The sequence below is a fragment of the Hemitrygon akajei genome, chromosome 7 (assembly GCF_048418815.1).
Source record: "Hemitrygon akajei chromosome 7, sHemAka1.3, whole genome shotgun sequence".
Lineage (NCBI taxonomy): Eukaryota > Metazoa > Chordata > Chondrichthyes > Myliobatiformes > Dasyatidae > Hemitrygon > Hemitrygon akajei.
The window spans coordinates 122,830,617-122,843,916 of record NC_133130.1 but is presented as its reverse complement, the minus strand read 5'-3'; the positions used below and the strand labels follow the sequence as shown (position 1 = coordinate 122,843,916).

The window sequence follows — 13,300 nt, the reverse complement described above, 5'->3', positions numbered from 1 at the left end:
TGGTAGCCGCCGCCTCGGCCAACTCGTACGCCCACTGTAACTCCCTCTTCATGTCGGACACATACTTTAGATAGGACTTCCCGGGTAATTCACCCACTTCACCCCCAAAACACAGTCAATGGGCAACCTCGCTTCCCGCCCGAACATCAGATAATAGGGCGAATACCCTGTAGCATCATTGCGAGTACAATTGTAACAGTGAACCAATTGTCCAATATGACGACTCCATCTACTTTTCTGCCCAATCTCCAGCGTCCCGAGCATATCCAACAGGGTCCTGTTGAACCTCTCTGGCTGAGGATCTCCCTGTGGGTGATAAGGGGTAGTCCTGGATTTCTCAACCCCAAGCATAGTCAGTAATTCATGGATAAGACGGCTCTCAAAGTCCCGCCCCTGATCGCTATGGATTCGCCTGGGAAGGCCGTAATGAACAAAATACTTCTCCCATAACACCTTCGCCACTGTCGTCGCCTTCTGATCCTTAGTGGGAAATGCCTGAGCATAGCGAGTGTAATGATCGGTGATGACTAAGACATTTGCGGTGTTGCTGGTGTCAGGCTCAATCGACAGAAAATCCATACATACCAGGTCCAGAGGTCCCGCACTCTGCAAGTGCGACAGTGGAGCCGCCAACGTGGGCAGGGTCTTCCTTCAGATGCAACGACTGCAGCCCCTACAGTATTCTTCGACTTCCCCCCTCATCCGGGGCCAGTAGAACCGGTCTTTGAGTAATCCATAGGTCTTTTCCACCCCCAAGTGTCCAGAATCATCATGTAAGGCCTGGAGTACAGCCTGCCGATACTCCTCCGGCAGGACCAGTTGCCAACAGTGGGGTTGGTCCGGAGGCGCCGTTACCTGGTACAAGATTTGGTTCTTTAACTTCAACCGAGACCACTCCTTCAACAACAGAGGCACGAATGGGTGTTTCGCCTTCTCAGCCAACGCCCCATCCCCCTTCTCGACCACTCTCCACACTGTGCCAATGCCCGGGTCATTTTGCTGAGCAGCTGCCACTTCCCCCGGACTCAGTTCCGGCAACTGTTTAGTCCGCAGTGCGGTCAGGTCACAGTAAGCTAGGGGTATAGCGTCGTCAAAAACCCCCAAATGGTCCACGGCTCGTTCCAGCCTCCCTCTTCCCTCGGCCTTCACGGTGATAGCAAACTGACACATCGCCATCACTCCAGGGGCAGGGACACTCTCCCACTCCTCGTCCTTCTCCTGTTCCCCCGGCTCCCAACGTGACAAAGCATCCGCATCGACATTCTTGCTTCCGGGGCGGTACCTCAGGCTAAAATCATATACCGACAAGGCCGCCAGCCACCGATGTCCTGTGGCATCCAGCTTCGCTGAAGTCAAAATATAAGTGAGAGGATTGTTATCCGTTCTCACCTCAAACTTGGCTCCGTACAGGTAATCGCCCAGCTTGTCCACCACCGCCCACTTCAGCGCCAGGAACTCCAACTTGTGAGTGGGATAGTTTCTCTCTGATGGCGACAAGCTTCGGCTGACAAAGGCTACCGGCCTCAATGCTTTGCCATGCTCCTGGTACAGAACAGCCCCGAGACCCTCTCGACTGGCATCCGTGTGCAGCACATATGGCTTCTGGGGATCGGCAAAAGCCAACACCGGGGCCTGGGTCAGTGCCCTTTTCAAAGATCGGAACGCCTCTTCACATTGATCATCCCATCTCGAGCCAAAAGGTTCCAGTATCCTCCAGCATCCTGCCTCTGGTCCCCCTTCCTTTTCTTTCCCACCGGGGGATAGCCACACAACAGCTGAGTCAATGGGTGACACACTTTGGCGTATCCTTTCACAAATCGCCAGTAATACCCACAGAACCCCAAAAATGAGCGCAGAGCGCCCACTTTCTGGGGTCTCGGCCAGGTGGTCACGGCCTCTATCTTGGTTGGATCAGTAGCCACTCCCTCTCGCGAAATGATATGGCCAACGTAGCTAACCGACGACTTGCAGAACTGGCATTTGTCCAGGGAAAACTTCAACCCTTCTTCATTAAGCCGGCCCAACACCTTCAACAGCCTCTCCTCATGTTCCTCCAAAGTCGATCCAAACACTATCAAATCGTCCAGGTACACCAGCACCTCTAACAGATTCATATCCCCCACAGTTCTCTCCATGAGCCTCTGGAAGGTGGCTGGGGCTCCCGATATGCCTTGGGGCATTCGTTCGAACTGAAAGAACCCCAGCGGGCAGATAAAAGCGGTCTTCTCTTTATCGCCCGCACTCATCGGGATCTGGTAATACCCACTTCTTAAGTCCAGCACACTGAACCACTTCGCACCGCTCAGGCAGGCCAACGCATCCTCGACTCTTGGGACAGTATATTGATCAGGGACAGTTCACCGATTCAACGTCCTGTAGTCAACACACATGCGCATTCGCCCATTCTTCTTCCGTGCCACCACTATTGGGGACGCATAAGGACTTCAGGACTCAGCTATGATTCCGGCCTCCTTCAACTTGCACAAGTGCTGCCGCACATCCTCAACATCTGCCGGAGCCAGCCGCCGGGATCTCTCTCAGAACGGGGTGTCCTCCGTCACCCGGATGGTGTGGCGAGTGCTTTTGGAGCAGCCAACATCAAACTCGCCCAGAGAAAAAACAGCTTCCATCTTCAGCACCTTCTCCACTAGCCTGCGTTTCCACTCCGGCGACACAGGGGAATCCCCGAAGTTAAAGACTTCAGCGGTCATCTCCCTTTGATGCTCCGATCCCTCCCCGTTAGGGGTCCTCACTGGTGCGCTAGACATTACCGTCACCGGGAACAGATGTGCCAGCGGCATTCCCCTCTTAAAGGTGATTTCTTTTGCCGTGGTGTTCCTGACACTTATAGCTATACGCCTCGCATGTACCACCCCTGGTCTCTGCATTTCGGGCCTCACCAGCGCCCCCGCCGGAAATCGTGTCTCCCCTTCAAGATCATCCGGGGCGTCTACTAACAGGGCTTCGCCCGTCGGCACTCCTGGGAATCTGGGGGTCCCCATCATTAGTGCTACCTCCCCTGGTCGGATCACCTTGGGCCTCGCCTGCATACACCACACTGTCCCTCTTTTACACTCCGGGTCCAGCCCTAGGGAGGCAACCCCTTCTTCGAACACTGCTCGAAACACTGGATGCACTGAGAGGGTCTCAAGAAAGTCTTCCCCCCCCCCCCCCTTTTCCTTACAAGCTCCCAGGAGCCGTCGCACAACGGGGGAGTTAGTCCCCACCAGGAGGGCCGCACCACCGGTTTCCACCGGGTCAGGACACACCAACACCAACGTCTCAATAGCTTCGGACACTCCCACATCGCCCTCCGAGAACTCCAATCTCACCGATAGGTACCCATCGTACGGGTAGTTACCCTCGCTCACACCCCAAATCTGCAGGGCGTCAAATAGGGTTACGGGCAAATGCTTTAGATATTGGTTGTAGAAAGACCAGTACAATAAGGTCACCTGCGATCCCGTATCAAGAATGGCTTTTGCGTAAACTCCCTCTATCCGCAGACCCACACTGGCACGGGGTCCTACCAGCCCATCCGGAATAGAGGCGTGGGCACCCGGTGGTCCCCTGGCTGATCTCTGGGAACATGTTCCTCCAGAGGCTCCAGTCCGTTCCCTCACTGAGCCTCTCCTAAGTTTCCCGACACCTCACCCTTCTTAGTTGCAGGGGTGCTTGTCCTCCGCGGAACTCCTTGTCTCTCACAATCCCACCTAAAGTGTCCCTCCTCTCCACAGCTATAGCACACCCTTGGCCGCCCACAGTCCCACCTGAAATGCCCCTCTTTCCCACAGTTAAAGCACACGCTGCCTGCTGCCCCTCCTCTCCCAGGATGACTCCCGCTCCCAACCCACTGCACTGGTCGCCCCTGAGAGTGGGTACCTCCCCTGTCCCTCCCCTCCAGAGGGGGTTCCCTACTCCCCGGGGGGGTTGTCATTCCTCCACCCAGCCACCACTTCCTGTATCGCTGAGGATCGCTCCCGTAGGCCCGCGCCCCTTTTCCGCCCCAACGCTCTCTCTTCCTCCCGCACCTCTCTAATCAGTTGCCCGAACAATGGAGGGGGGCCTTTCCAATAAGCCTGCCGGATAGTCCACACCACCTTGTCCTCCTCCAGAGAGCCACTGAATATCTGACTCATCCTCACGCTAGTCACGTCAGGCGCCTTCACTACCCCCCGGCGCCGCAGCCCCGAGAGCATCCCCTCCATCCTAAATATGTACTCGGAGAGCTTTTCCCCTCTCCATTGTTCCAGGCGTTGGAACTCTGCTAACAGCAGCCAGGGTTCCCCTGACAACCCAAATGCTCCCTCCAAAACTTCTATACATTCCTCCACTGAGGCCCCAGGCTTCTCAGCTTTCAACTCCCAGACCGTTTTGGCTGCTAAACCCCTCAAACTTCCCACCAATCGCTGCCTCTTCTCCTACTCCGAGCCTGGCCACTCCTCTAACATCAAGGACGCATGCTCGATCCAGGTCTCATAGTCCACCTCCCCGTCCGGAGTAGGCTTGGCTCCAGAGAACACCCCCAGCTTCAGCCGTGGCCTCTCGGCCACTCCCACCAGGGAGTTAAGTGCGGCTGCCAGCTCCGAGGCTTCTTCCCTAACTGGGGGGCGGGGCCTAGTCCCTCCTCCCTCCTCCCTCTCTGGAGTCCACCTCTAGCTCTAGCTCCTCCTCCGATGTCTCCTCAGCCTCATCCTCGGAGAAGGGGTGGAGCCCCCACGGCCCCTCCTCCCCGGAACACTGACCGTCGCCGGCAGTTCCAATGTCCTGACGTCAGCACTCGTACGAACCAACACCCAGCTAGACTCCACCTCTTTACCACACCGTCTAGCTACCAATTCTACCTGCCCCATACCCTTCACCAAACTTAACCCCCGCACTACCACGTCTCCCGAAACTCGAAAATCCACTCTGCTCACTACGCATGCATACTGCACCGGTACACCTTCAAATTCGCACCAGCTAACAATCTTATCTCTGTCCATCTCCGCTCTGCTGCCTGCGCGATTCCACAGCCCCTGACAATCCAATCCGGGATGAGCACCCCACAAATGTAACACTTACCCAAAAGGCTGGTATATGTCTAGGGGAAAAGGAGATCCAGCCACACACCAACCCACCTCCCGTACACACAGGTGCTGTGAGAATCGAGTTTATGCCTCGCGCCGCCCACAGTTATCAACTTCACACCAAATACCGTTATGAAATACACTTTAAAGAGTTTACTAACATTAACTAAAGAAGTATTAGGCAATACTATATATATATATATATATATATATACACACATACACACACAAGGAAAGAAAAAAACAAAAGGCGCCAACTTATCAAAGTTCAGTCAGTGTAGTGCACATCATAGGAGCTCAATCAACGAACCATCCGACGGCCACGTCGTCGTACCTGGGACCACGCCGGTGGTCTTACGAGCAGTCCAGCGCACGTCCACCTTCCTCGTCCGTCTTCCTCCCGACTCTCTTCACACTCCAAGCCCGCGCAACCCCTCCCCCAAGTTCCCAGCCTCTCAAAACACAATAACATTCCCCATTGATTAACAAATGAATACAATTACCATATCAGCCATTCTAAAGCGAAACAACAGCGAGAGAAACACTTATCAGACAAAGAAGCATTCCTACTCGTAACAAACCCAAGAAGCCATTTTGAGTAACATACACAGGACATTGTACATTATCATGGGTGACTTTAACTTCCCTAATATTGATTGGCACCTGATTAGTTCCAGGGGTTTAGATGGGGCAGAGTTTGTTAAGTGTGTCCAGGATGGATTCCTGTCACAGTATGTTGACAGGCCGACTAGGGGGAATGCTATACTAGATCTAGTATTAGGTAACAAACCGGGTCAGGTCAAAGATCTGTCAGTGGGTGAGCATCTGGGGGACAGTGACCACTGCTCCCTGGCCTTTAGCATTATCATGGAAAAGGATAGAATCAGAGAGGACAGGAAAATTTTTAATTGGGAAGTGCAAATTATGAGGCTATAAGGCTAGAACTTGCGGGTGTGAATTGGGATGATGTTTTTGCAGGGAAATGTACTATGGACATGTGGTCAATGTTTAAGAATCTCTTGCAGGATGTTAGGAATAAATTTGTCCCGGTGAGGAAGATAAAGAATGGTAGGGTGAAGGAACCATGGGTGACAAGTGAGGTGGAGAATTTTGTCAGATGGAAGAAGGCAGCATACGTGAGGTTTAGGAAACAAGGATCAGATGAGTCTATTGAGGAATATAGGGTAGCAAGAAAGGAGCTTAAGAATGGGCTGAGGAGAACAAGAAGGGGGCATGAGAAGGCCTTGGCGATTAGGGTAAAGGAAAACCCCAAGGCATTCTTTAATTATGTGAAGAACAAAAGGATGACAGGAGTAAAGGTAGGACTGATTAGAGATAAAAGTGGGATGATGTGCCTGGAGGCTGTGGAAGTGAGTGAGGTCCTCCATGAATAATTCTCTTCGGTATTCACCAATGAGAGGGAACTTGATGATGGTGAGGACAATATGAGTGTGGTTGATGTTCTGGAGCATGTTGATATTAAGGGAGAGGAGGTGTTGGAGTTGTTAAAATACATTAGGACGAATAAATCCCCAGAGCCTGATGGAATATTCCCCAGGCTGCTCCACGAGGCAAGGGAAGAGATTGTTGAGCATCCGGCTAGGATCTTTATGTCCTCGTTGTCCACGGGAATGGTAGACGGAGGATTAGAGGGAGATGAATGTTGTCCCCTTGTTCAAAAAAGGTAGTAGGGATAATCCAGGTAATTATAGACCAGTGAGCCTTACATCTGTGGTGGGAAAGCTGTTGGAAAAGATTCTTAGAGATAGAATCTATGGGCATTTAGAGAATCATGATCTGATCAGGGACAGTCAGCATGGCTTTGTGAAGGGCAGGTCATGTCTAACAAGCCTGATAAAGTTCTTTGAGGAGGTGACCAGGCATATAGATGAGGGTAGTGCAGTGGATGTGATCTACATGGATTTTGGTAAGGCATTTGACAAGGTACCACATGGTAGGCTTATTCAGAAAGTCAGAAGACATGAGATCCAGGGAAATTTGGCCAGGTGGATTCAGAATTGGCTTGCCTGCAGAAAGCAAAGGGTCGTGGTGGAGGGAGTACATTCAGGTTGGAGGGTTGTGACTAGTGGTGTCCCACAAGGATCTGTTCTGGGACCTCTACTTTTCGTGATTTTTATTAACAACCTGAATGTGGGGGTAGAAGGGTAAGTTGGCAAGTTTGCAGACGATACAAAGGTTGGTGGTGTTCTAGATAGTGTTGAGAATTGGCGAAGATTGCAGGGAGACATTGATAGGATGCAGAAGTGGGCTGAGAAGTGGCAGATGGAGTTCAACCCAGAGAAGTGTGAGGTGGTACACCTTGGAAGGACAAACTCCAAGGCAGAGTACAAAGTAAATGGCAGGATACTTGGTAGTGTGGAGGAGCAGAGGGATCTGGGGGTACATGTCCACAGATCCCTGAAAGTTGCCTCACAGGTAGATAGGGTAGTTAAGAAAGCTTATGGAGTGATAGCTTTCATAAGTCAAGGGATAGAGTTTAAGAGACGCAATGTAATGAAGCAGCTCTATAAACCTCTGGTTAGGCCACACTTGGAGTACTGTGTCCAGTTCTGGTCGCCTCACTATAGGAAGGATGTGGAAGCATTGGAAAGGGCATAGAGGAGATTTACCAGGATGCTGCCTGGTTTAGAGAGTATGGATTATGATCAGAGATTAAGGGAGCTAGGGCTTTACTCTTTGGAGAGGAGGAGGATGAGAGGACACATGATAGAGGTGTACAAGATATTAAGAGGAATAGATGGAGTGGACAGCCAAGTACAAGAGGACGTGGCTTTAAGGTAAGGGAAGTTCAAGGGGGATATTAGAAGAAGTTTTTTTTACTCAGAGAGTGGTTGGTGCGTGGAATGCACTGCCTGAGTCAGTGGTGGAGGCAGATACACTAGTGAAGTTTGAAACTACTAGACAGGTATATGGAGGAATTTAAGGTGGGGGGGGGGGTATATGGGAGGCAGGGTTTGAGGGTTGGCACAACATTGTGGGCCGAAGGGCCTGTAATGTGCTGTATTATTCTATGTTCTAAATTAGGCCATTTGGCCCATCGAGTCTACTCCACCATTTCATCATGGCTGATCCATTTGTCCTCTCAGCACCAGTATCCTGCCTTCTCCCCATATCCTTTCATGCCCTGACTAATCAAGACTCTATCAGCCTCAGCCTTAAATATACCTCAAGACTAGGCCTCCACAGCCACCTGTGGTAATAAATTCCACAGATTCACCATTCTCTGGCTCAAGAAATTCCTCCTCATCTCAAAGATTCATTTTATTGTCAAAGTGTGGATGTACAACAGAACTTCTCCAGATAGCCATGAAATATAGAATCAACTCCTCCCCCCATACAAAAAAAGAAACAAACCCCAAAATCCTCCATCATTTCCCCTGCAGAAAAGAAACTGCAACAATAGCATCAAATCCCCTACCCCTACCCCTCTCTCCCAGAAAAAAATACAATAACAAGTCCAGCCCCTCAGTCTCAATAAAGAACAGCAACAGTAGCATCAAACCCCACCCCCCAATCCCTGGCAAACACATAGAAAATGCTGAAAAACTGAAGGAGACCAATATAAAATAAAATACAGTCCAATCACCTAAATCTCAGAATGTGAAACAGTTCTCCGCTCATGCCTAAGTCCGAATGCTGTTCCCCATTGGGAGTTATGGCCGACCCCCTCTGCATTCATCTCAGTTGGGAGCGATCACTGACCATCTGGCCTCTGTTCGAAAATTATGCTGCTCTATTCTGAGGGTGTGTCCTCTGGTCTTGGACTCCCTCACCATAGGAAACATCCCTTCCACATCCAGTCTATCAAGGCCCTTCGACGTTCATTAGGTTTCTATTAGGTCAACCCTCATTCTTCTGAATTCTAGTGAGTTCGAGGCCCTTGCCATCCAATGCTTTTGCTAAGACGAGTTGATCAATCCCCGAATCATTTTCATGAACCTCCTTAGAACTCTCTCCAACATTAGCACATCCTTTCTTGGATAATAACTTGGCCTCCACAGCCCTTTATGGCAATGAATTCCACAGTCTCACCAACGTTTGGCTAAAGAAATCCCTCCTCATTTCTGTTCTAGGGGCATCCTTCTTTGCTGAGGCAGAGTCCTCTGCTCCTAGACTCCCCTCACTAATTGGAACATCCACTCCATGTCCAAATTAGTTTTCTCTCCTCCCACTTCCTTAGTGGTCATCGAGTAATCCTCACAACCAGGAGGTTTAAATTGCCTGCTTGGTTATTCTTGAGAGAAGCAGACTAACCATGCTTAGAATTGTGAACAAGGTTTGACATGGCTCTATTCGTCCAGTATCAGTAAGGTGCTGCGTGTCACTAGCTTCTGCTATTGTCTCCTTTATTTACAGATTAAAATTGTTGCTCCCCTGGCTGGAAGCTAGAATCCATGAAGGTTGTGAGGAACCAGCAACCCATAATGCTTTAGCTAAAATTTACATTGATAGCAATAACAACCCTGAGCGTTTCCTGCGTGAAAATCCTTACTATGACAGTTCTGTCGTTGGAAAATATTGTGAGAAGAGAGATCCACACTTAGCCTGTGTTGCTTATGAAAGAGGCCAGTGTGACCTGGATTTGATCAAGGTTAGTATATTGTCTGGAATGCAAGAATAACACAAGATAATTCTGTCACAGTATCTTTTTCACGATTCAGCAGATCTTAAATAAAAGAATCAGGTTTATTTTCATTGATGTGTGCTGTGAATGAGAAATGTGTGTGTATACACACACACAGTGTCTATAAAAGGATACTCAATTCCCCCCCCCCCCCAGAAGCTTTCATGTTTTATTGTTTTACAACATTGAATCACAGTGGATTTAATTTGGCTTTTTTGTCACTGATCAACAGTCTTTTGTGTCAGAGTGAAAACAGATCTCTACAAAGTGATCTAAATTAATTACAAATATAAAATACAAAATAATTGATTGCATAAGTATTCACCCCCTTCAAGTCAGTTATTTAGTAGATGTATCTCTAGCAGCAGTTACAGCCTTGAATCAATTTTGTACATCTGGACAGTGCAATTTTTCCCCATTCTTCTTTACAAGACTGCTCAAACTCTGTCAGATTGCACAGTGAGTGTGAGTGAACAGCCCTTTTCAAGTCCAGCCGCAAATTCTCAATTGGATTGAGGTCTGGGCTTTGACTTGGCCACTCCGGATGTTAACTTTGTTTTTAAGTCATTTCTGTGTGGCTTTGGAGTCAATGTCTTGCTGGAAAACAAATATCTTCTCCAGGTCAAAGTTCTCTTACAGACTGCATCCTTCAGAATTTCCCTGTATTTTGCTGCATTCATTTTAACCTCTACATTCACAAGCCTTCCAGGGCCTGCTGCAGTGAAGCATCCCCACAGCATGATACAGCCACCACCATGCTTCACGGTAGCGATAGTGTGCTGTATTTGGCTTATTCCAAACAAAGTGTTCAGTCTGATGGCCAAAAAGATCAATTTTGGTTTCATCAAGCTATAGAACCTTCCAGCTGACTTCAGAGTCTCCCACGTGCCTTCTGGCAAACTCTTAGCCGAGATTTCATGTGAGCTTTTTACTTTTAATAGTGTCTTTCTCTTTGCCACTCACCCATAAAGCTGTGACTGGTGAAACACCTGGGCAACAGTTGTTGTATGCGCAGTCTCTCCTATCTCAGTCACTGAAGCTTGTAACTCCAGCGTTGTTGGAGGTCTCCTGATGACCTCCCTTGCTAGTCCCCTTCTTGCATGATTACTCAGATTTTGCCGATGGCCTGCTGCAGTCGATTTACAGTTGTGCCATATTCTTTCCATTTCTTGATGATTGACTTAACTGTACTCCAAGATGAATGACTTAACTGTACTCAGTGACTTGGAACTTTTCTGGTATCCATCTCCTGACCTTTTTGCAGAGTTGTTTGGAGTGTTGTTTTGTCTTCATGGTATAGTTTTTGCCAGGATACTGCCTCCCCAGCAATTGGACCTTCCAGATACAGGTATATTTCTGCTACAATTAATTGAAGCACCTTCATTGCACACAGTGATCTCTATTTAAGTAATTATGTGGCTTCTAAAACCAATTGGTATGTCAGTGATGATTTGGTATGTCATGTTAAATGGGATGAATACTTTTGCAATCAATTATTTTGTGTTTTATATTTGCAATTAATTTAGAGACCTTTTGTAGAGATGTTTTCACTTTGACAGGCACCTTTTCTGTTGATCAGAGTTTTTTTAAAAAAAGTCAAATTAAATCCATGTGATTCAATATTAAAACACAAAAAGTTCCGGGGGGGGGGGGGGGTGGTTGGTGAATACTTTTTTGGGTGTGTGTATATATATATATATATGTATGTCTCTGTATGTGTGTGTGCATTGCTGAGCCTCTGACGATGATCTTTGAATCATCAATGGGTATGGGAGAGGTTCCGGAGGATTGGAGGGTTCGGGATGTTGTTACTTTATTCAAGAAAGGCCAGGCCAGGAAAGGCCAGAGAGAGCCCAGGAAATAATAGACCAGTGAGTCTTACCTCAGTGGTTGGTAAATTGATGGAGAAAATCCTGAGAGGCAGGATTTATGAACATTTAGAGGGGTATAATATGATTAGGAATAATCAGCATGGCTTTGTCAAGGGCAGGTCATGCCTTGGGAGCCTGATTTAATTTTTTGAGGATGTGACTAAACACATTGATAAAGGAAGAGCAGTAGATGTAGTGTATGTGGACTTCAGCAAGGCATTTGATAAGGTACCCCATGCAAGGCTTATTGAGAAAGTATGGAGGCATGGGATCCAAGGGGACATTGCTTTGTGGATCCAGAACTGGCTTGCCCACAGAAGGCAGAGTGGATGTAGACGGGTCATATTCTGCGTGGAGGTCAGTCACCAGTGGTGTGCCTCAGGAATCTGTTCTGGGACCCTTACTCTTTGTGATTTTTATAAATGACCTGGATGAGGAAGTGGGGAGATGGGTTAGTAAGTTTGCTGATGACAAAGGTTGGAGGTGTTGTGGATAGTGTGGAGGGCTGTCAGAGGTTATAACGAGATCTTGATAAGATGCAAAACTGAGCTGAGAAGTGGCAGATGGAGTTCAACCCAGATAAGTGTGAAGTGATTCATTTTGGTAGGTCAAATATGATGGCAGAATATAGTCTTAGTGGTAAGACTCTTGGCAGTATGGAGGATCAGAGGGATCTTAGGGTCCGAGTCCATAGGACGCTCAAAGCAGCTGCACAGGTTGACTTTGTGGTTAAGAAGGCATACAGTATATTGGCCTTCATCAATCGTGGAGTTGAATTTAGGAGCCGAGAGGTAATGTTGCAGCTATATAGGACCCTGGTCAGACCCCACTTGTAGCACAGTGCTTAGTTCTGGTCATTTCACTACAGGAAGGATGTGGAAGCCATAGAAAGGGTGCAGAGGAGATTTACAAGGATGTTGCCTGAATTGGAGAGCATGTATTATAAGAATAGGTTGAGTGAACTCGGGCTTTTCTCCTTGGAGCGACGAAGGATGAGAGGTGACCTGGTAGAGGTGTATAAGATGATGAGAGGCATTGATCGTGTGGATTGTCAGAGGCTTTTTCCCAGGGCTGAAATGGTTGCCACAAGAGGACGCAGGTTTAAGGTGCTGGGAAGCAGGTACAGAGGTGATGTCATGGGTAAGTTTTTTTAAACTCAGAGTGGTGAGCGTGTGGAATGGGCTGCTGGCAGCGGTGGTGGAGGTGGATACAATAGGGTCTTTTAAGAGACTTTTGGATAGATACATGGAGCTGTGAAAAACAGAGGGCTTATAGGTAAGCGTAGTAATTTCAAAGGTAGGGACATGTTCGGCACAACTTTGTGGGCCAAAGGGCCTGTATTGTGCTGTAGGATTTCTATGTTTTTTTCATTCAAGGGGTAAGGCAAGATGCTATTTCATTGTTTGCTCTGTGTAATTTATATTGCACTCTGCTTCAGGTTTGCAATGAGAATTCCTTGTTTAAGAGTGAGGCTCGGTACCTTGTGCGCAGAAAAGACCCTGAACTTTGGGCCAGTGTCCTTGAAGAAAATAACCCCTTTAGACGCCAGCTGATTGACCAGGTATGATTGTTATCTAGTTTAATGTGGGTATGAATTCTGATCTTCACTGGGATTATACCAGAGGCGCATTCACAATCTTAAATTCTACTATCCTAAGCTATGCAAGTAAACAGCTGGAATCTCTGCTCCTTGGAACACATACTTGTTAAACTTT

General features: G+C 48.3%; 1 protein-coding gene across 3 annotated transcripts in view; it reads left to right on the top strand.

Annotated features, from left to right (window-relative positions):
* The window catches only part of cltcl1 (clathrin, heavy chain-like 1), a 146,149-nt gene that overhangs the window by 83,168 nt on the left and 49,681 nt on the right, over window positions 1-13,300 (top strand). For all 3 annotated transcript variants that reach the window (XR_012099692.1, XM_073051872.1, XM_073051871.1), the window contains exons 17-18: window positions 9,447-9,681; window positions 13,024-13,146. Coding sequence is in view for 2 of the 3 variants with exons in the window: in XM_073051872.1 (XP_072907973.1) it covers window positions 9,447-9,681; window positions 13,024-13,146 (358 nt within the window). In the remaining variant the exon portion in view is untranslated. The remainder of the gene's footprint in view (window positions 1-9,446; window positions 9,682-13,023; window positions 13,147-13,300) is intronic.